This window comes from Gorilla gorilla, chromosome 13 (assembly GCF_029281585.2).
Source record: "Gorilla gorilla gorilla isolate KB3781 chromosome 13, NHGRI_mGorGor1-v2.1_pri, whole genome shotgun sequence".
In the NCBI taxonomy this organism is placed as follows: Eukaryota; Metazoa; Chordata; class Mammalia; order Primates; family Hominidae; genus Gorilla; species Gorilla gorilla.
In genome coordinates, this window is record NC_073237.2 from 110,549,386 (window position 1) to 110,572,744 (window position 23,359).

At 52.4% G+C, this 23,359-nt stretch overlaps 1 protein-coding gene and 1 non-coding gene across 6 annotated transcripts in view; both read left to right on the forward strand.

Annotated features, from left to right (window-relative positions):
- Positions 1–23,359, forward strand: part of COL27A1 (collagen type XXVII alpha 1 chain) — a 157,781-nt gene that overhangs the window by 45,868 nt on the left and 88,554 nt on the right. For 3 of the 5 annotated variants that reach the window (XR_010130328.1, XM_031014649.3, XM_031014650.3), the window contains 7 exons: positions 3,848–3,892; positions 4,494–4,547; positions 4,987–5,031; positions 8,410–8,463; positions 9,717–9,761; positions 18,538–18,591; positions 20,964–21,008. Coding sequence is in view for 4 of the 5 variants with exons in the window: in XM_031014649.3 (XP_030870509.2) it covers positions 3,848–3,892; positions 4,494–4,547; positions 4,987–5,031; positions 8,410–8,463; positions 9,717–9,761; positions 18,538–18,591; positions 20,964–21,008 (342 nt within the window). In the remaining variant the exon portion in view is untranslated. The remainder of the gene's footprint in view (positions 1–3,847; positions 3,893–4,493; positions 4,548–4,986; positions 5,032–8,409; positions 8,464–9,716; positions 9,762–18,537; positions 18,592–20,963; positions 21,009–23,359) is intronic. The other 2 variants (XM_055350483.2, XM_063696697.1) reach the window with 2 other exon arrangements.
- MIR455 (microRNA mir-455) lies at positions 8,152–8,261 on the forward strand. The gene has a single exon (NR_106435.1). It is a non-coding gene; the product is annotated as a microRNA mir-455 (primary transcript).

Genomic DNA, 23,359 nt, shown 5'->3' on the forward strand with positions numbered 1-23,359 from the left:
GATCACAAACTGGAAAGTCACTGCCCACGGGCCCACCTTGCGGTCAGCACCCGCCCCATAATTGGTGGGGCGCTGCACAAGATAATGGTTTAGATTCTTGCAGGTCTGGGGCCCTGTCATTTGAAGCTATTTGCTGGCCCCAGCTTGGTAAACATTGTTAAGATGCTTCCAGGGAGCATAAGCACCTCCCACCGCCTACCTCCCACCTTGGCTATGCTTGCTCTGCTGCTCCTGGCCATCCAGGAGAAACTGGGGTGTTCACGGCAATGTTCAAGGCCCTTCAGGGTCCCTTGATCAAGAGATACCTAGAAATTGTATATCCCAATGGGTCTGGAGTCCCAGGGAAAAGTACTGGCTTGGCCATAACTTGCTAGGTAACTTTGGACAAGTCCCTTCCCCTCTCTGAGCTTCAGTTTCTCAGTCCATCCAGTGAGAAAGGAGATTGTCAAACTAATGGTTTGGGGCCCTTTCAACTCAATTATTCCAGGGTTTCATGACTGACCTCTGCCTGAATAATGCTGCAATGATGTGAAGCTTTCATCCCAGGGAGGCGCATCTATAAGGGGATCTCTCCTTGAGTGGCTTTGTGGCTTTTCTAGGCAGGTCTTAGGCCTCAATGAGCATGTTTTATCCCATGCTTTTTGATGGCTAAGGATGCAGGATTGGAGTCACAGGCCAGGCGCTGCCCCTAGAAAGCTGTGTGCCCTCAGCAAAGTCTCTTTTCCCCTCTGAACATCAGTTTCCTCAACTGGCAAATGTGTATGGTAATTTCTGCCTCCTAGGAGTGATAGCAAGGAGTCCATGAACTGATATATGAAGGCTTCAGTGCTGAGCCAGGCATAGGGCCTGCCACTGCGCATGCCCGTGATGATCATTCACTTCCATTTAGCTGCATCCTGAGTAAAAGGGTTTACTTGAAATCTTCTCCTGGGATTTCACTGGAGAAATGCCTCTGCTTCCTTTGTGGGGAGGTTTGGGGGCTGAAGAATTGGTTTTCAGCAGGGTTCTTGTGGCTGCAGATGAAGCCACAGGAGCTGGTGATGGCCAAGGGCGCCCTGGACCCCACATTATGGTTCTCTTGGGGTTCTTGCCCTGTTACTCCATTGGATCTTTGCAGGCAGGTAGAATACGGCAGAGTGAGCTTCAGAGAGGATAATTACTCATACAGAGTCACGTAACCAAGAGTGCAAGGCTCCATTCAGCTCTTCACTGGGAAAAAGTTTCACTTGTTCTTCCTAATCTGCAAGCTCCAGGTGGAAAAATGATGATCATGGCTGTTAGTTACATCATGTCGCGCTACCTCCCTGCTCAAAGAGCTTCTGTGGTTTTGCATCGTATCACCGCCAGCATGCTCTGACCTCCCGCTTCTATGACCACCGCCATCCTTCACCCTCTCACCCACTCTATTCCAGTCATACAGGCCTTCCTGTGTTCCCTCCAAGCCACTTGAGGGCGTTCTTGCCTCAGGGCCTTTGCACTTGCTGTTCCCTCTGCCTGCACTGCCTTTCTCCATGGAGCCAGCCCTGTGTTCATCCCATTCATCTCCTTAGAGCAGCCTTGCTTGATCCCACCCTCTCTTCACCATCCCTCCCCAATGCCGTGTTCTCTATCCGTAACTTTACTTCCTTTTCTTCACAGCACTGATCACTACTAGACATTTTCTCTCTGTTTCTGAAAAGATTTTATTTTAATTGTGGTTAAAAAGCATATAACATACAATTACCATCTTAACCAATTTTAAGTGTACAGTTCGATAGCGTTAGGTACGTTCACATTGTTGTGCAATCAATATCCAGAAATGTTTCATCTTGCAAAACCGAAACTGTACCCATTAAGCAACTCCCCATTCCTCTCTCCTTGCAGCCCAGATGGTTATTTTTATGTTTGCTTTGTTTTTATACCTCCTTAATTAGAATGTAAACTCCTTTAGGGCAAAGGATGTTGTCTGTCTCATTCTTCCTGTGCCTAGAACGGCGCTGGAGCATGAAAACTCGGTAAATGTTTATCAAATGAATGAATGAAAAATGAAGATTATGATAACAGCAGCTAACCTTTACAGCGCCCTTGAATCCAATGCCAAATACTGCGCTTTACACACTTTCTATCCTGCCATCCCTGCCCCAACTTTATAGCCCCATTTTATAATTGAGGAAAATGAGATTCTCAGAGGTGAAGTCATTGGCTTTGGGTCACCCAGCCAGCCAGTTAGTACAGCAGCACCGGAATCCAGATGGGTCTGAAACAAGAGGTTGTATGCCCCGGTTTGCCCACTGGGGAAAAGAGTACACGCCCCAGCTAGAAGAATCACACCCAACCTTGTTGCATCAATCTCCATAGGCCCCTGCATCTGAGATACAATCATGTCACTGAGGGCTCTTGAGACACAAATAGGTGCAGAAAGAATGCTTGTAAACTCTCTAGACCTCTTAGATCAAACTGACTCTGCTGTTTATAATAAAGAGTCCCTACTTCCTGGGGGCTGATGGAGGGTGTTGAGTGTGTATGCCTGTGTGTGTCTGTGTAAGTGCATGGAGCTGTACATGTCTGGAGATGTTTGCAAGATTCCCAGTGTGTTCCCAGATGTCAGAAGGATCTGGTAGTGAGTGCCTGTGGCTTGTTAGCAATGGGACTCAGAGTAGGCGTCTTCGGTTCTGTGAGACTCAGTGTTCTCCTCTGTAAAATGGAGATGATAGTCGCCCCCGAGCCCAGCTCATCTGACTGTTAGAAGGAGTAGATGAAGTCATCTATTATGCACGTAGTCCTGGGTAAACGGCAGCACATAGAGAGGGTCTACAGGTTTGAGCGTGCATGTGCGCGTGTGTGTATTCTGGTCTTGTGTGTGTATTTTAGACTCTGGAGGAGTTTTCAAATTCTAGGGTTCTAAAACATCATAACTGAAGGGGACTCAAGAGTTCTAACTCCCTTATCTGAAGTTCAGAGAAGGGTAGGAACCCACCCAAAGTTGCATAATAAGTTAGGGAGAGCATCTAAAGCAAGCCCAGAGCTCCCTGCGTAAGAGGGTCTAACATGGATGAGTGTGGCTACCCTGTGCACAATGGAAGCCCCCCATCTGATGGAAGCTTGAAGTCTGAGGTTTCCTTTGGAGACCTTACTCTTATGAAATGGCTCAGGTGATTATACCTGGTGCCACCTGAAAGCACACACTCAGCTTGGTTCTCTCGACTCAGAGGCCTGGCCTGGACATGCCTTTTGGCCATTAGGACAGAGGGTCAAGGTTGGTACTGGGGCATTGCCAGAGTCCTCATCAGTATCTGGATGGCCTATTCCTCCCTGGAATAGGAGCTGGGGCCGGTGGGAGAAGGGAAACAACTATTTGGGTTAATATATGTGGTCAAGGCGTGTGATGGGGGCTTTATGAGAAGGGGCAGGTCTTGAAAGGGGAGGGAACCCCAGCATCCCATGTGACGTGGTGGCTCAGCACAGTCCAGACCTCGAGTCCTATTCAGTTTACTCCTCCACTGACAAATCCTAGCCCTGAGAGACGGTCTCGCCTTCTCTCTTGATTCAGAAGGAATGGTTGCGATACACCATCTCTTGGTCACAGTTGCTCTGTCCCAGTTCAGCTCACCTACTCTGCCAGAGCAGTGAATGACCCCCATGATGTCCTCTGGCCTAAGAACCACTGGGAGCAGAGAGAAAACCTTAGGAATATATGAACCCTCACATGGTATCTGCATCCATCTGGGGAACCTTTACTGAGTGCACACTCCATCCCGGATGCAGTACATACGGTGCTGAACAGGGCAGGCCGGAAGGCTGGGCCCTTGCGATCTCCAGGACCAGATGTGTCCTCCCTGCCTGATGCAGCTTCTTCCCCCACCAACAGGGACACAAGGGCTATCCTGGACCGGCAGGGCACCCCGGAGAACAGGTGAGGGCCTCAGCCTCAGCCCTGCCCTGGTCGCTCTCCCTCCTCCCAGCCCCTACCTGTCTCTGGCCCCTCCCTAGATCCTGCTCTGTGAGCCAGCCCCAGAGCCAGGCTGTTTTGCCTCTCACCCTGCTGGGGCCCCCAGCCCACTCCAGTCCACCCCACCTCTCTCGCCCAGTCACATTTGCCCAAAAGAGCCAGAGTCCATGCCAGCCTGATGTTGGCATGAGCCGCACAACGCCAGTTGGAGCCATGAATAGCTGGCCTGTTCCGGGCGATGTTAGGGGATATTATACACGCCGCCACGGGGTTTGCAGGAATTTTGGCCAGCCTGGCCCAAGTCAAACAGCAGCCCTGCCAGCACGGGAGAACCAGCCAGGCCTCCTCAGTGATTTCTTATTCCTGGGCTGCAAGCAGAGGGGGTTTTGTCCCTCAGAGCTGGTCTGACCGGTTTCACAGAGGGGTGGGCTTGGGGGCCCTCCCCTTCCTCCTGTTCCATCTCACATTCCTGCCCCTCTCTTTATTCATTGTCAGCCCCAGTCTCCCAGGGTCCCCCAGACCCAGGGTCTTTCTTTTCCTTATGTTTCTCTCTGTTCCTTTGCAGGGGCAGCCAGGACCTGAGGGCAGCCCAGGGGCCAAAGGTTACCCTGGCAGGCAGGTGCAGTATATGGCTTCTGGAAGCTCTGTGGCCATGGTGATGTGAAGATGGCCACAGGTGCCCCGAGGCAGAGGGAGGTGGTGGGTTGGGGGCCAAGGAGCTGCACCTGCTCGGTGGACCCTAAGGAGGGGGCTTTCCAGGGGACTGGACCAAGGAAGCCTGTCTTTGCAGGCACAGGATAAGGCTGCATAGTAAGAGGAGGTCTGGTTCTGTGGGGCTGGGGCTCCAGAGGCTCCTCCTACTCAGTCTCCCTCCTACCCACCAGCCACCTCCCTGGGATCCTAGGGCTGTGGGGGTCAGGCCAAAGATCGCTGATCTAACCCCACCCCCATTCTACAAAGAGAGCAGCAGAGGCCCCAAAGAGGCAGGACTTGCCCCAGGATTGGCAGCAGGTAGAGCGTCTCCATATGTCCTTGCCCCTCTGTGTTTTGTGTTTCAGGGGTTACCTGGACCGGTAGGAGATCCCGGCCCCAAAGGCAGCAGGGTAAGTGGTTCCTGACCAGTGCCACATGGGTGGGGTTCTAGGTGAGCATCACTTGTCCCTCCAGTGGGCTTGATGGGAGGTCAGAGCTATAAGGAGAGCCAAGGCCCTCCCACTTGAGTGCTCCCGGACAACAGAGGGGCAGCAGGAGGGATGGGTGATGGGAGACCCTTGAGCCAGGTAAACTGCTTGGTCCCCATGGCCAAGAAGTCTGGGAAGCAAAGACTCTGCTGGGGGTTTGGCCACAGTCCAGCTGCAAACAACTAGGCATTTGTTTGCTGTGTCTCCTGGCTCATCCCAAGTTACAAGGGAGCCAGTATGGGCCACTTGAATTGCCTGTCATCGAATCTTCAGAGGCCTCCCTCCTGCTCCCAACTGAGGGCTGGGGGGAACCACTCTTTTTGGAGGGCACCTGGTGTGGGAATGCTGCCCAAGCCTGCAGCCTGGTGGAGTTTCCAGATCTCCCCTTCCTTCAAGGCCCCCATGGAGCAGACCCCGAGTAGCGATCAGCCTCAGTTGCCTACCTCTACAATGGTCATGATGTCCATTTGTACCTCTAGTCTGGTTATGTCAAGCTGACTTGACAGCTCAGGAGGGAGCCACCAGGTGGGGACTCCCATGTGGGTTGTGGGAAGACAGAGAGGGTTCTGGGTGGACCGAATGGGGTAAATGGAGTTGGAAAGATTTAGAGCTGATGTAGTGGAATCCTTTCTTTTACACACAAAGAAACTGGGTTCATGGCGGGGCCTGGATGGCCCCAGCTTACACTGCACGCCTAAGGTGGATCTGGGATGAGGACTCGAGTCTTCTGAGGCCTGGACTTGCTGCCTCTCAAGGAATGCTCAGGAAGGGGGTCACACAGTCCTCGGTCAGGACAGATCACGTATCCTTTGCTCCTGAGCCAAAGCTATTTATATTTTGGCAGGAGGGAGAGGACAGAACAGTTGCAGTCTCAGCCCTAATCCCTGCAGCCGACTGGTGGCTGTTAGGAGAGTGTGGGGAGGCGGGAGTGGCGGCGGGGAGGTGCATTCCCCAGGAGGTTACTGTGACAGGCAGGGCCTAAGGAGGCTCTTGTCCCAGGGTGCTGGGCCTCTCTTCCTTTATTCTGCTGCTCCCATGGGCCATTCCCCCAGAGGGACCCCCTAAACCCAAGGAGAAAGGTCTTCTCAGTCCAGCCCCAGTCCTGATCTCCTGACCTGCCAGAAGGACAGGGCATGTTAATGACATCTGGGGTTGCTCCACTTGCCTGCCAGGCTGATGGCATCTCAAAGCCACATAGCAGGAGAGGACTGGTCTGGCCCCAGCACTCCTGTCTCTTACAGGCCACACAGCCCTGGGTGGGAAGCCTGGATGAGCAGTGAGTCACTCAAGCTGCCCTTCCAACCCTGCCACCACCAGCCTCATATTTCTGAAGTAGGCAGAGGGCAGGCTTTGGAATCAGGATGACAGGCTTTGAGACCTGCCCTGCCATTAGCTAGCTGTGGGACCTTGGGCAAGTCACTGGGCCTCTCTGAGCCAATTATTTTCTCACCTGTAAATCTGGGAGATAAGCCCTATTTGGAATGGCAGTAAATGGCACTCTTTCAGATTATGGATATTAATCATGCTGGATGCCAACGAGGAGGCTCAGTGGCTTCCTGGCCTTCCAGGGAAGGAGAGATGGTTGTGAGCCTCCATTGGTTGCTTGTTTGAGGAGAGGCAGTATGCAGAGTGGTTAGGAGCCCAGGCCCAGGAGTCAGAAGACTTGAATTTGAATACCAGTTCTACCACATTTCAGCTGTTTGGTCCTAGGCAAGTTGCTTCACCTCTCTGGGCCTAAATGGTCTTACCTCTACAGGGGGCTGAGTAATAATACTTCCTCGGGGCTGGGCGCGGTGGCTCGTGCCTGTAATCCCAGCATTTTGGGAGGCCAAGGTGGGTGGATCACCTGAGGCCAGGAGTTCAAGACCAGCCTGGTCAACATAGTGAAACCCCGTCTCTACTAAAGTAAATACAAAAATTAGCTGGACGTGGTGGTGCACACCTGTGATCACCTGTGATCAGCTATTCAGGAGACTGAGGCAGGAGAATCGCTTGAACCCGGTAAGCAGAGGTTGCAGTGAGCCGAGATCGCACCACTGCACTCCAGCCTGGATGACAGAGCGAGACTCCGTCTCAAAAAATATATATAAATAAAAAAAAATAAAATATAATACTTCCTCGGGGTGTGGTAAGGATGGAATAAATGCTTTAATATATGCAAAGCACTGACAGCAGGCCTGGCCTATCATTCGTGCTCAATAAACATTAGCTTTTGTTAGAGTTATTATTAAATCATTCCACCAAGAGTGGCACGCAGATAGTGGTAGAAGCCCCGGGCGAGGTTACTGCCCTTTAGAAGTTCCCAGGCTAATGAGGACGTGAAGCGTGAACACAAATAATGAAGACACAAGGGAGAAAGTGGAGAAGGATGCTACCGAGGTGCAAAAATGGCATTGGGGATGGGGGGGAGAGATTGCTTCCGGCTTGGGGTATCAGGGATGCTTGCCCAAGGAGAGCGATTATGAGAGCTGGGCTTTGAAGGATTTGGCTCAGAAGTCATGAGGGATGGGAAGGACAGGCCTGGTGGAGGGGACAGAGTGAGGAAAGGCTGGGAGGGAGGAAATGAGATGCATCCTAGGGAAGAGCCCCAGAATGGTGACGAGCCCCAGCTGTGGAGTCAGCTGGCCCTGGGTGACCCTTGAACTGATTAGGAATTCCCGAAGAGAATTCACAGCTCCACTACTGACTAGTAGTGTTGCTTTATCTACAGAGCCTCAGTTTCCTTGTCTGTCCAGTGTGGGTGATGACAATCTGGGGGGTCCTTGTGAGAGTCTAATGTGGTAGCATGCATGTGCCTGGCACAATGTTGGCACTCCGGGTTCGCAGCCGCTGTTAGTTAATGCCAGCACTCAGGCGGCCAGAGGTGGATGTAAGCCCTACATCCAGGACCTTGAAGGCCTAGGAGGAGCCATGGCAGGAGCCACGGGCACCTACCAGCGTCCCTGGGGGTGGGCAGGGCTTGGTGCCGTGCTAGCATCTAACCCAGCCGCGAGCTTCCTTCTGCAGGTCCTGGAGCCCTGGCGCGGGGCGGGCCTCCTGCCGGCGAGCGCCTGCGCCCTTCCCTGGCGTGAGGGTATGTGCCTTTGGACTACATCGTGGAAGCCAGCACCATGCAGTCCATGGGCATATACACTTGCCTCAAGGCCTATGTCATCGAGGAGCCACCGGAGCTGCCACTGCCACCAGGGAGGAAGAGGAGGAGCCGGGATGTGGGATGGCAGTGGTGGGTGGGCTGCGGCAGGTTGGGCCAGCCACACCTCACTGCTTGACTGCTCTGACCCCCTTTCTTCTCTTTCCTAGGGCTACATTGGGCTCCCAGGGCTCTTCGGCCTGCCAGGGTCTGATGGAGAACGAGTAAGTTTGCTTCTTTGGTTATTCACCATCCACAGCCACCCCTGCCCAAACAGAGCAGAACCTGCCAGGCACCAGCCTGGGGAAGTCAAGGAATTCCTCCTGGAGGAGGTGCACTTGAGTCGAGTAGGAGTCTGATAAGGCGACAAGTCAAGGCAGATGCATTCCAGGCACAGGGAACAGCATGTGCGAAGTCAGGGATTTACGGTAACTTGGCGAGTTTAACACTCAACACCGCCAAAGTGCTGCGTGAGAGGGTGAGAGTGGTGGGAGTTGAGGCTGGAGAGGACCCTGGGGCAATGTCTTAGGTGCCCAGGACTAAGGTTAGAAAAGGAACTCTGTTCTGAGGGTATGCGGAGCCTCTTGAGGACTTGCAACCAATGAACACCAGGCCCACATTATAGTATAGATCAGGGGTCTGCAAACGGTGGCCCATGGGCCAAATCCAGCCAGTTGTCTGTTTTTGCAAACAGTTTTACTGAACTCAGCCTTGCTCATTTGGTTACATATTGTCAATGCCGCTTTCTCACTACAATGGCAGAGTTGAGTAGGTGTGACAGAGACCGTATGGCCCACAGAGCCAAAGATATTCACTATCTGCCCCTTTCCAGAAACCATCTGCTGATTCCTCTTTTAGACAGATCAGTTGGTTTACTTGAGTAAAATGTGTTGGTTGGGGGTGGGGACAGCAAGAGCAGGTGGCAGGAGTTCCAGCAGCCAGGGGGAGCGGCTGTCTGGGGAAGGTGGTGGGTCTGGTTTGGTGGTGGGCAGTGGGTGCTAAGATTTCCTAAGATACCCTGTCCTTCCAGACCAAGTATCTAAGTCAGAGGAGTCCAAAAGATGGTGTGGGAGCTTCTCACAGACCCCCGGCCCAGCCTGGAGGTCCATTAGAAGCCCCTGGGATGGTGGCCTCGGGATCTTCCTCCCCGCCCCCTCCCAGCCTGAGCCCGTATCTATGGGAACTCACTTGTAGCCTCCATAAGCTGGGTATAGAGAACCTTAGGACAGCTGGAGCCTGAGCATTTATGAAGCACCTGCTGATTACAGGAACTGGCATTTCTCTGTCTCTTAAGTCACCACAGACCCCGACCCTGCCATCCGTCTGATGTGCATGTCACTGGGGCTGCCATGCAAGTGGCACACATTCCAGGCCCTCTGTGACTTCCTGCCGTGGGTGGCTCTGGGCTGGTTTGGGGCAAGCCTGGCTGTCCCTGCTGGCATCCTGCCCTGACCTCTCCCCTGTCTCTCCCCTGCAGGGCCTGCCTGGCGTTCCTGGCAAGAGGGGCAAGATGGGTATGCCGGTAAAGATTTTCCGTGTCTATTACGCAGACTCTAGCGGGGAACCCCACCTCCCACGGCCACGCTGCCCTGGCCACCTGCTGCCTGGCATCTTCTGCTTCTCCCCCTGCTTTGAGTGTGGGGGCCGCATGTGGGGTTGTCTGGCCACAGGACCTGCTGCTGGCACACGGCGTGACTGGGGCCTGGCTGGGGCTGGGGCTTCCATGGGCTCTGGACCCCTCTGGGGTAGCTCCTGTCTCCCTGTGGGCATCAGTGGCTCTCCAGTGCAGTTCTGTGTCTGGGAGGCTTCTGTCTAGGATATTTGTGTCTGTGGGTCTGCTGTGACCGGGGGACCTTGGCTAGACCAGGTGACTCTGCTCCCATCTCAGGGAACACTCAGTCTCCACATCGTCTTGGTGTCATCCGGCTCTGTCCAGTTTGCTCATGCACACACAAAGCCAGAGGACAATGGGGTTTATGGGCAGTGCCCACAGCAGGCATGACCGAAAGAGGGGCTCAGCGGTGACCCCCAATTCACCAGCTTTCTCTATGGCTCCCCATCATGGGAGGAAATTGTTTTTCCCTTTGTTTGGACATGTGCAGAACATGGAGAAAGAGCCAAGGCATGGAGAGATTAAGTCACTTGCCCAGGGTTGCATGACGAGTAAACAATGCAGCCAGGATTGGAACTCAGTTGGTTTGTTCCCGGTGTCTTTGATCTCAATGGCCGCTTGAGGCAGCCTCTCAGGGTCCCTAGTTGGCAGTCATATTATCAAAATAGGTTCCCTAGACTCTTTGCCTGGAAGGAAGATCATTCATTCCAATTATTGAGAAGCAGGAAACTGAGGCTCTGAGAGGCAGAATGAGATATCCAGGGTCCCTCTGCCACTGCCCTGCAGGTTGAACCCTTGACTTGGAACCATGGTCAGACCGAGTCTGGGCCTCCCATCGCTGGTGGCTGGTGAGGAGGGGAGTATGAAGAGGGGGCCTGGAGCATTCGAGAGTGCTTAGAGGGGCCTCTCCGTGCTTCTGCCACTGATGGGCATGTTAGCTGTTGGAGCGTTTAACCTGGGCCCTCTGGGGGCCAAAGACGAAAAACAAAGAAAATAAAAAAGCCTCAAAGAGCTGACAGAGGAGGTCCCTCCACCCCCAACCTAGACCCCTCTGTGGCCCGAACAGGCAGTCTTCTCTAAGGTCCAACACCTGACACCTAGACCTGGGCAAGGAGCAGCACCTGATGCTCCCAGCTTCAGGGCAAGGACCTGGAGTCTGAAAGGGCTGGGCTGGCACATGGGGTTGTCCCTCAAGCCAGCATGACCTCAGGCAAGGAGATTCATTCATCCAGTGATTATCTGTTCATCCCGTGAATATCTGTTGAGTGCCTACTATGGGCCAAGCATTTTGCTTTGTTCGGGCAGAGCAGTGGATAAGACAAAGTTCCCACTCTATTGGGGCAGACAGACAGATACCCAATCACTGAATGGGGAAATGGAAGAATGAACAATTAAATGAAGGTTAGGTAGTGCTGAATCTAAGAGAGAGTAGGATAGGGAGACAGGGAGTACTTGAGGGTTGGGATCTTGAATAAGTTAGTCCAGAAAGTCTCCCTCGCTTTATGAAGAATCTCAATGAGGTAAGCGTGGAAGCTGTGTGCCTTTCCAGGCAAAGGCCCTGGGGAAGGAGCAGGCTTGGTTCAAATTTTCTGAACCACGGTTTTCTCTTCTGAGAAATGGGGACAATAATATGGCTCATAAGATCATTGTGCTTGTCACATAGTAAGTGCTCAATAAATAGAGCAGCCTGGAACAAGGTTTCCTGGATGGCTGAGGGGATCTCTGTATTGTGTGACACTAAGCCAATGACTTCACCTTTGCTGGGTCTGGTTTCCCATGGTTTAAGTTGCAGAGTGGGAGGATTTGACTTGCTTAGGCGATCTCAGCTGGGCCTTGCCCCAACACTCAGGCCAGCCTCCAGGGCCACCTTTGGGGGATTTGTTCAGACGCATCCTGGGAGCCTTACCAAGGGCCAGGCGTTGCTGCTTTACAGATGAGATCGCTTCTCGGAGAGGTAAATGATTAGGTCAAGGTCACATGGCTGCTCAGCGTCACAGTTGGATTAGAACACAACCAGAACTTTCAACTCCAGTGCCAGAGTGTAGCTGTTTAGAGCTTGGGGTACGGAGTCTCCTGAGCATGGAAGAGGCAAGACCCATGAAAGCCTGGACATGTTATGGCCTCTTCTCCAACCGGACACAGCAAGGAATGTCAGCAGGGCCATGCCTCAGTTTCCCCCTTCTACTCCATCCTCTGCATCCTCCTCATCTCCCCTCCCGGCGGCCCCTTCATCCACCTTCTCCCTGCCATGTACCTGTGTTCTTCTTGGAGCACAAAGTCACCCTGTTCATGGCCTGGCTGAGAAGGCAGTCCCAGGTTTGAGGTCCCATTATCCTGCTTGTGTGAGATAAGGCCACTCATTCATTCCTCATTCAACCAAAGATTATTCGTTGAATATATTACTCTATGCCAGGCACTAAGGATAGCACTGTAGCCAAAACAGACAAAAATCTCTGTTGTCATGAAGCTCAAATTTTAAGGGTAGAGACAATCAATAAACACGATGAATAACCAGAAGGGGGCATGGTTGCCACCCTAAGTCCCCTGCAAGCGAAAGGAAGCAACGTGTATTGAGGCCCTTGGTGTGCATAGTATTTGAACCACATGCGATTCTCCCAGTGAACCTTTGAGGCGAGATCGATTATCCCCATTTTCCAGATGAGAAAACTGAGGCTTAGACTGTCAAAGCCATTTGTCCATAGACCCTCTGAGCCTTGCCAGACTGAGAACTTCTGTCTGCTTCCTTGCTTCTTGCCTTTAACTTTCTAAGACTAGGCTCTGATCTTCATGACAGGCGTGTTGTTCCCTGGCACTGGGGTGTCAGATGTGGGTGGAGGGAAACATCTTTTCAGCCCTAGACCCGTGCAATACCCTTGAGAGCCATGAAAATACCCTCAACTCTGTTCCAGCCACCATGGCCAGCAAATCGGCGAGATCTGCATCAGATATGATTTAATGTGTATGTAATGGGACTTTACATCGGCTGAGTCCCTACAGCTTGGTCTCTGTCTCCGCTGGGCCTCTGAGTCTGCCATGCCTCTCAGCCTAAAGACCCTGGACAGTCTTTAGGGCCATCCCTCTGTTGCTGTTGCTCCAAACCCCTTGATCTGTCTGGTGGGGTTGGGGGCTCCTGTCATGAATGGTTTTTCCTCCTTATCCAAGCTTTAGGCCAGACAGTTTCTAGGCACTTATTAAGAAAAGGAAGTGACAGGGGAATGAGCTGAATTCCTTCATGCCAGATTGCAGCTGGCGTCATTTCTGGCAGGGCTGGTGATGATTTTGCTGTAGTCAGTCTTTCCCCAGCAGGCAAAACCTCGGGCCCGTGCATGCGGCCTCCTCAGTATCCAAGTTGGAAGGGCGATGTGTCAGAGTCTTTTACTAACGGGAGCTGAGGAAGAGAAAGTGGAGGTCAAAGCACATCAGAGCTATAGGAACCTTCGTGATGGCCTGGCCCAAACTCTTTTTCAGACAGATAAGCAGACATAGCCCAGGGAGGGCAAGACACTTGCCTAAGATCTCACAGCAAGTTGTTGGCAAAGTCAAGACCTGAATCCAGAACACTTGCTTTCCAGGGCAGGGTACTCTCCACATGGCTCCCTCTTCTCTCTGCTCCCATCTTCAACCTCCAGAGGAGAGCTTGGTCCACAGCTCTCATCCCTCCTCATACCTCCTGCTAAGAGAACATGTTGTGGTTTTCTGGCGAGGGGTCCAGGTAGAAAATGTTACCAACTTGGCTGGAGCTGAATGGGTTTCTCCTGGCCTGTCCTGGCTTGTTGCGCATGGCTCAGTATCACTCACAGTGAGAGACTGAGCCATGTTTCCCAGCCAAGGGTCTCTACGAGCAGGCTAGGAAGATGCTGCAGTGAGTCCTTCTACCTGTCTTCTCCAAATGTACTTTCAAGCCTGCTGGGATGGCCCTGCAAGGCAGGCCACCATGCACAGCTTTACTCACAGCCCCTGGCCAGGACTGCCAAGGCTGGCCTCATGCAGTGAGTCCGGAGGGAAGACCCTAAAGCTTAGAGCTGGAAGGGCCCAGCCCTGGCACCGACTCCCTGGGGTGTGGCTCAGGGATGACTGGGACCTGCCCAAGGCCACGCAGTCCTCTGGGAAGAGGCAGGGCTTCTAACACAGTGCATTTGGGCTTCAAGTTCATGGCTCTTTCCAGTTCTCAGATTACAGGCAGCAAGCAGCCAAGTAACAGAGAATTCCTATTTCCAAGTAGGGAAATTGAGGCCAAAGCAGATTAAGGTTCTCAGTTGAGGTGATGCTGTGAGCTGGGGGTGTGGTCTCCAGTGACCCAGATGTGAGCCAGAGCTGACACAGGCTGTTGGTGCCCCTGGAATCCTGGAGAGAACTCTGCCTTCCTGTTTTCTCCTTGTCCCCTGAGGTGACTTTTCTTGAGTAGATTTCCTAGTGGATTTCAGGAGGGCAGGGTAAAAACATGTTTAGACCATGAGAGAAAGGGGCTGGGAAAGTTCAGGGGTCTTTCCATGTCAGCACGCTTGGAGCCTGCACACCTAGAAAAGAATATGGCTGCTTCGAGTGCAGCAGGAAGGATGCAGGTTAGACTTAAGCAGGAACTTCCAGGCCTTGGAGAACGTCCACCTGGTAAGAAGTTCTCCAAGATCCTTTTGTGGGCTTCTCCTAGAGGTTATTAAATATTCCCACTCTTGATATAAACCCTAACTAGTGTAGTGATGGCACATTAGAGTTGACCAGGGGCTGCATTAGAAACATCTCACCGTTTCTTCAGCCCAGCCCTGCCAGGTGAGTGGGACAGTGCTGACTGTTTTGCAGGCCAGGGACCTGAGCCTTAGGAGCATGAGGGGGACTTTGGATTCTAGATGTTTCTTGCTGCTCTGCCCCTCTATCCTACCCCCTGGAGCAGACGGTTGGGGTGGACACTTCCTGGAGGCAGAAGAGTGGAGGAGATGGCCTTCTGAGTTCTCCTTGGCATCCTGCTTTGGATGTGGTGGCGAGGACCGTCCCTGTCCTCAGCTCTATTCCTCTGAGTTGTTGTGGCCAAGAGAGAATGCAGAGTCTCACTCCTTAGCCTTGTTCTATCTCCTCTTGGGCCTTGTTCTGCTCCAAGTATGAAGTGTTCAGTTCTCCAGAGGGGCCCGACCTGGGAAAGTAGAGAAACCACGTGGCTGGGGCCCTGGCAGGGAGCCAAGCTCATTCCTTGGGCCTGGGGCCAGCCCGCTGCAGCCAGGAGCTCGGGCATGTGGAGGAAGGTCCCTGCTGCTGGCCAGGCTGGGCATGCATGCCATGTGGTCACCTTACACATGCAGGCATGGCCAGAGAGAGGGAAGCAGATGGGGTTGAAGTGGGGGCTATACATTCCAGCTCAGCAGCCGCCACTCTAAGACCCAGGGAGCTCTGGGGTGACTGCTGGAAATGGCTCTGCCACTTAGTAGCGGAAGGATGAGGCAAGGTAGTGGGTGAGGGGGTCTTGGGTGTGTTCTGGGCTGCAGTCTCCCCATTGGTGTAATGAGGTGGTGAACATCAAGAACGTCTCGGGTCCTTTCATCCTTAGACCATCTGTGATTGTTCCAATCAAAGATTTGTTCCAGCACTTTTAAAGCTCTTTTTTCCAACCACTGTGCTCTTCATCACAAACCCTAGATTCCTAGAGGTCATCTGCTTGACCCCTCCATTGGAAGGGAGATTGAAGATGGAGACAGGGGTTGACTCCCGGAGGCCCTCAGCATGTCCAAGCAGAACCAGTCCTCAGCATCAATCATGCCATTCCTTTTTGCACATTAGCTCAGGGCTCTAATGAGCCCTTGGAGAGCCTGTAGGCTGGTTCTAGTCCATCTGTTCATTCAGTGTCCAGTTGTAGTTAAGAGAACAGGTTCTGGAGTCACACTGCCTAGGTTCGAATCTCATCTCTGCTATGCCAGGGCTGTGTGACTTTGGAAACATTTCCTAACCTCTCAGAATCACAGTTTCCTCATCTCAAAAATGCAGCCAATAATAGGACCTGTTGGATGGTCACGCTGTTGGGGTTTACTGTTGCTATGATTGTTTCATCCCACCATCATCACCCTCTGGCTAGACTCAGGCTGCATTTTGTCTGCAGAGGTTACTCCCCTCCAGAAACTGACTCAAAATTCTGATGACCGTCTCTCCCTTGCTTATACCTCAGAGACATTCCCTCACATGGCTGAGGCCTCCCATGTGGCAGTGAGGCACCCTCACTGAGGCACCCTCCATGTGGCATCTCAGCTCATCCTCACAGCACTCCCTTTTGGATGGCAAAGAAAACTGAGGCCCCAAGAGGCCCGTGGGTGGTGCAGTCAGGACTGTCTTGGGGCAGGCTGGCCAGCCTGGAATGGCCTCTGAATGCAGACCCATGGGTCTGAGACCTGCCTGGCAGCTGCTGTATGTGAATATATTGGGCATCACAGGGTCCTAAAGGGTCCTTAGAGATCACACACCTCCAACCTGAGCAGGACAGAGGGTCAAGTGTGGGGGCCTGCCCAAGGTCAGACAGCCAGCCTAGAGGAGAGCCAGGGCTCATCTGCAGGCCATCTCCATATGCTGGACTTGGAGAACAGGGCAGGACTACAAGTTCTGTCCCTTGTAGGCCATGTGGAGTCAGCCAGGTGCCCAGCCAGACAACATTGCCCTTGTCTCAAGGAGTTGCTTTCCTCTCCTACCAGGTCCTTCTACCCCAAAGTTCAGAGGCAAGAGGTGGGAACTCAATGCCTTCAGAAGGTGCCCCTGGCTGGACGCCATGGCTCACACCTGTAATCCCAACACTTTGGGAGGCCGAGGCAGGCAGATCGCTTGAGCCCAGGAGTTTGAGGCCAGCTTGGGCAACATGGAGAAACCCCATCTTTACCAAAAATACAAAAATTAGCCAGGTGTAGTGGTGTGCGTCTGTAGTCCCAGCTACTTGGGAGACTGAGGCGGCAGGATCACTAGGAGGCAGAGGTTGCAGTGAGCAGTTATCACACCACTGCACTTCAGCCTGGATGACAGAGTGAGACCCTGTATCATGAAAAAAAAGAAGGATCCCCTGGACACAGCCCACCTGGCTGATTCTTGTCCCAGGAGGTGAGATGATCTACCTTCAGCATGACCAAGAAGAGCTGGTTTAGGTGAGACTGGAATTTACCAGGGGAGACCCTAAAGATGTGGCGGAGGAAGCTTGGGTAAGGTCAGATATGCCCCCACAAAGACATGATCTGGACACACACACACACCCTCCCCTGCCACACTCCTCTGCCACCCTCTGCAACCAGTTGGACACGCGTTTGAGCAGCTTCTGCATACCAGGCTTTGCCCGTGCATAGCTCATATGAACATGCCAAACTCCAGAGGTGGACCTGGGCTCTGCTTGCTTTATGACCTTGGCCATGTGATGTTGCCTAACCGAGTCTCAATTTTCCCATCTGTGAAATGGGACCGATAACTTTTCCCTCAAAGATAGATATCAAATGCAAAATGAAGTCTTGCATGCAAAGTGACTACCTTGGTCTGAATTTCATTATCGTCTTCTCATTTCCTCCTTTTGGTGTCTGAATGAAGCCACACCTTCTATGGGGTGAATGTCAATCCAAGAGGACTTCCTGGCAGGGGAGAGATTTAAAGGGAGTAGGGCTGTGGGGCAGGGCCAGGCTAAACACCTGGTTACACACACACATTTCAAGGTGTCTTTGCCTAACCAGTAGAGACTTTGGTTTGGGTTTTGTTTATAGGTTTGGTCTTTTGGGTTTAGTGTACTCACTGGACTCCTCCAGTAGTATTAGAAACCGGAAACAGGATGATCCTCCATGAGGAATGTTTACCATTTGAATCATAGCCCCAGCATTCACTTGGTCAGGAAAACATGTGCTTTGTTTTTTTTTTTTTTTAATTACATTTCCCTGGAAAAACAATGATTTGAATTCAAGGAGGGGAGGAGAACAGGTTTCCCCCAACTCCAAGCTTGAGGACTTTCTTTTCCTTTTGAAGTAGGAATGGAGTTCTGTCCCCGGCCCCCGAAGGCGTCCTTACAGCTGATATTTTTCCAGCTGCCTATCTCCCCAGAGCGTGGAGCGGCCTCCAGAGTGGGGTCAGGGATGGGGCAAGAGGGCCAGACCTGCCTGGGCCGGGCAGCTCAGCATCTCTCTGAGCTGCTGAACACCTATGGAGGCTGTGCTCATGTTCACTGGTGGTGTGACTTTGTGTGACCTTGCCACTTAACTCTTTCACAGCCTCGTTTCCTTTATCTGTCAAATGGGGATCATGATTTCACTGGGTGGCTTTTGAAGAATGTGCCACAATCAGAGAAGGTCTGAGCTGGGAAATGCAACAGAGGCCTTCTCCTCCTTGACCAGTGGGGAAACAGAGGCTCTTAAAACTGCCATAGATCCAGCTTCCTGCCCCTAGTCTGTGTCTTTCCCATTCCATCAGGACCAGATCTCAGAATAGGTGATTGGCATTTTCATGCTGGGGAGCTGGGTATCATTTTCTTTTCAGAGACTGAGTAGAAAATAAAAGGATCCCTGAGAAATTCTTTATGTGCAGGTGCTTGTCGATGGTAGGGGTGACCTCAGGACCGCACTGTCTGCCCATGACCAAGGAGTGAGACTGCTTGGACATTGTCCTTGTGTACCCCCTGGGGGTCTGGATCAAAGCCCACCCTGAAGGTGACAACACTAACCTACAGATGTTTGTTCTCTCTCATGCCCTCCAGGGGTTTCCTGGAGTCTTTGGGGAAAGAGGCCCTCCCGGACTGGATGGAAACCCTGTGAGTATTTCAAGTCTTTGGGAACAGGAGCGAGATTCCGAATGAACACACAGCAGATTTTAGGAGCACACGCTTTAGGGTCAGACAGACCTGGGTCAAATCCCAGGCCTGTAAAGTACCAGCTGGGCACCCTTGGACAAATTACATGACGTCTCTAAACGCTAGGCTCCTGTCTACTGTGGCTGCAATGTCACCCCCCTGTAAAAGTCCCCAGCCCACTGAGCCCCTGGGTCCAAAGCTCCAGGCTGCACCCCACTTCCAGGACTTCGGAAGGTTCATGGGTCACTCCCCACCGGAGAGGCCCCGGCTGCTGCCATCTTACACAGCATCAGAAATGTTTATGGGCCGGCAGAGGCATGGGGAAGCAAACGGTCTGCAGGCCGTGTTTGGAGAAAAGGAAGAGCTGAGTTCCAAAGGAATCTCCACCACAGGCATGTTTATAGAGTTTGTAAATAATTAGAGGCCCAGGCTCTGTTCCACGAGGAGCCAGGTCAGCCTGCCCTGGGGAGCCGAGTCTGTCTTTCCCTTCCCGGCTCCAGGCCCTGGTGGGAGAAGGTGTTCATGGTTCCCCATCTCCCCCTGGGGCTTCCTGCCTGAGCAGCTGTGCCAGCTGTGCCCTCTGCAGTGGTGGCTGCTGCATTCATAACCAGCACCCGATTAGGCGCTAATTCAGTTCCACAAATGCTCCCTGAGCCTGACCCAGCCGGGCTCCCTTGGGGATTATAGCCTTGACCTCAGAGCCCTACGGACCTGGGTTTGAATTTTGTTGTACCACTTGTCAGGTGTGTGAGCTTGGAAAAATCCATTCACCTCCCTGAATCTCAGTTTCCTTGTCTGCAAATTGCGGGGAATTCCAGCCTGAGGCCGGGCGCAGTGGCTCACGTCTGTAATCCCAGCACTTTGGGAGGCCGAGGCGGCTAGATCACTTGAGGCCAGGAGTTCAAGACCACCCTGGCCAACATGGCAAAACCCCGTCTCTACTAAAAACACAAAAAATTAGCTGGGCGTGGTGGCAAGCATCTGTAATCCCAGCTACTTGGGAGGCTGACGGGGGAGGATTGCTTGAACCCAGGAGGTGGAGGTTGCAGTGAGCCAAGATCACGCCACTACACTCCAGCCTGGGCAAGAGAGTGAGACTCTGTCTCAAAAAAAAAAAAAAGAAAAAGCCGTTGTGAGAATGAAAGGAGGGCAGCCAAGGTGTTGCCTCATCACACAGGTTCAGTGGGTGAGGCTGTGTAAAATACCGGGTAATCCGGGGTACAGTCCTGCCCTTGAGGAGTTCATGGGCCATTGCCCTCCTCTATCACACAACAGGCAGTGGGATGGGTGGGATCAGAGAGGTCCCAGGTGTCTCTTTGGAGAAGGGAACAGGGAAGTAACATTTGCATTGGGATGAGGAGATAGTTGGGGAGACATTGCAGGTGGAGGAAGGGGCACCGGCAAAGGCACGGGGTGGGGGGAAACCAGAGCCTCTCTCTCAATACAGCATTTGTTAGATTAACTATTAGCGATATGCAGTATCATTCTGCGAGTTTCCTTGGGGAGCGGCAGGGATGTCTTTATGCTGCTGGCATAGAGGAAAAGAAAGGACCTGATGTCCAATTCTTCCTCTCATTTGAAGTGAAGGCTGTTGCTTACTTCTCATTGCTAATCACAATGTCTAGAGCCCTGGAGTTTTATTCTCACTTTTCCATTTTGAACTGGACTCAAACCCTTCCACCTGTCATTTCTCATGTGGGCCACGGAAGATCCATGTTTAAGACGAGAAAATTGAGGTATAGGGGGATAAATCACACACACAGCCTCGTCTCCTGACTCCCAGGCTAGAACTCTTTCCAGTCTCTGGGGGCCCCTGGAAGAAGGAAATGTGAGGGTGTGGGGTGCTGGGGAGGATTCTCCAAGGGCCACAGCACCTCCCGGCTGAGAAAGGGAAGGAGGCCGGCTTAGAGGCTCTCAGCTTGGAGCCCTCATGGCTTTGTCATTTCCTTGCACCTGGCCTTGGGTGAATCACTTAACCTCTGGAGCTTCAGTTTTCCTGTCTATAAAATGAGCGTGAAATGTCAAGCACCATGCACATCTGTATGACCTGGATCGCGATTCCGCTCATTCCTTTATGCTTCCAATGGGAAGATACTGGATTTGGAAGTCCGACCTCCCCATTTGACAGATGTGGAAAGCTGATGGCAGAGAGGGGATGGCTGTGGTCCAAACTCCAGGCCAGGCTCAGGAAAGTCCCTGGAGCCTGTGGTCAGGAATAAGGCGTGTTCAGCTCTGAAAGACCCCACCAGGTGCCTGTGTGGAGGATGACATGGAGGGAGGGGCCCTGGAGGGAGATGGGACAAGTAACCACCTTGGTCTCTCTCTATCTGCAGGGAGAACTGGGCCTGCCAGGCCCCCCTGGAGTCCCCGGCCTCATTGTAAGTACATTGATGCCTGGGGCAGCAGGTGGGTGTTGAGGAGACTCAGGGTGGAGCCAGCGTGTGGGGAGCCAGGAGCAGGCCCTGCAGGGGAGGTTGAAAAGACCCTTTTCTCATCAAACCCCCAGAGGGGCTGGGGGGCCAGGAGAGACCAACCTGGGTGAGGAAGGTGGGTAGGGGAAGGTGGGTAGGGGAGGGCGGGCGGCTGAGGGAGGAGAGCCCTGCTGTGTGGCCTCAGGTGGATCACCTTCTCTGAGCCTGTTTCCTTATTAGTTAAATGAGATGAGCACTTGGAACACAAGATTGCCAAAGCACTTTCACACCTGCTGCGTGCATGGCCGTCGCTCTGCAAGGAGGTGTGGGCAAGTGGTGATGGCATACTTATTTCACAAGCGAGGTGTTCCAGGTCCAGAGGGAGAAGGTAGCTGGCAGGGTGGTCTTTTGCACTCTTTTCCTCCAGGCAGACTTTGGAGCCAGACCACCTAGGTTCAAGTCACAGGCCCACCACATCCTGGCTGTGTGACCTGGGCCAAGCCACTTACCTTCTCTGGGCCTAGTTTCCTCATCTGTGAAATAGAGGTGATAGCAGAATCATCCTGGAGTGGCCACGAGGATTAAAGGAGGCATCATATGTGTAGTCCTTGGCACAGGATCTGGCACCCAGTTAGTGCTAGTGGAAAATATTGTTATAATAATTCTTGTTATTACCTCCTGAAATGCCCAGGACTGAGAGAGGCCTATACACGAGGAGGTGGGAGGCGATCTGACCTGACTCCATCCAGGTGGTGTAGGCCTCGAGGAGTGGTTCTAGCCAAAGCCAGGGCCCCTGCTGCGCTTTCAGTGGAATGAGTGTTAACCTTGGGCCCAGCCCCAGGGGCCAGTGAGAGGTCAGGGCCTGGGAAATGACACTCCAAGTGTCCCCATAATCTGATGCCCCCTCCGCCCTGTGCATTGGGTCATTCCTCATGGGGTTTGAGTCTGGGGGCCCATGGAGGGACACAAGTAAACTATCTGCTAGCTTGACAAATGAGCTTCCAGCTTTACCACTCCAGCAACTGTACTGAGAAATTCTGCTCAGAGGGAGGCTGGAGGAGGTCCCTGAGGGAGGCAGGGGACCCCATCGCTCAGGGAAGGCCAGTCCTGGGAAGAAGGCCCAGATGTCCCTGTGGCCATCTGTGCCTGCTCAGGTGAGTGGGAGCAGAACCTGGGTGGGGTGGGCAGGAGGTGAGAGCTCTCCGTGTCTGAATCCTGACTTTGCTACCTCCTGACTGAACTTCACCTTGGCCTCACTTCCCTGAGCCTCAGGGATCCCCTCTGTGAAATGGGATAATTGTATCCACTCTTGTTAGAACCACAGAAACACACAGTCCATTCCAGTCCAGTGGCTAAGAGAACAGTTTCTGGAACCAGACCACCTAGGTTCAAATCCTAGCTCTACCACTCCTGTAATCACAATCGTGAGCAAAATTTTTAACCACCCTGTGCCTCGGTTTCTTCATCTGTAAAATGGGAACAATAGTGGTACCTAACTTGGAGGATTGTTGTGAGTGAGGATATAGATAAATTAATATGTGAAGTGCCTAGTATGTAGTAAGCACTCAAGAAGTACTAGTTATGATAATAATAGCTATTGTTGGTGTTATTATATTACACACACGTGATATTTTACACCTGGTAGCAGCTATCCGGGTTACTGAATTGACAAAAATTTCACAGTCACATTGGAACTTGGTGGGAGAGAGTGCTGCAATTGATAAGTGATGTCTGCCTTGGCTGGGGTTGAGGAAGTGTCAACACATGAGTCATAAATTTGTCATCCCTGATGTCCATTCAGTAGGACTTTGCTGAGCACCTTCTTTGGCACAAGGCATTGACCTAAATGCTTTGGAAAAAAATATCTGCCATGGGAATTCGAGAGCTCTCTAGAAGTCTTCTAATCTGACCCTCTCTAAGCCCAACAGGAATCCCTTCTGGAGCATCTTGGTCATATGGTGATTAAACTCCAAATTGAACACCTCCAGTGCAAAAAGTCCCTCCCTCTGTGGGAGCCTAGTCCATTCTACAGAGCTCGCTCTCTTTGTTTGGAGTTTTCCTGTGGATGGAGCCCGAGTCGTCCTCACTGTCCCTGAGTGAGGCTGTTTGAGGTGTAAAATGGTCTTTGTCTGTGCTTCCCAGGGCTCCTTCTTCAGGCTAAACAATTCCAGTCCCAAAGCCTTTCTGAAGGGATGTTTACATATCCTGTCTGTCATCCTTGGCACATGTTCCTATTTGTCATCATCCCAGCGTTCACTAGGTTGGGTCCTGAGAGGAGCAAGAATATTGCTTAGTGGAATAAACACAGATTGTGGGGT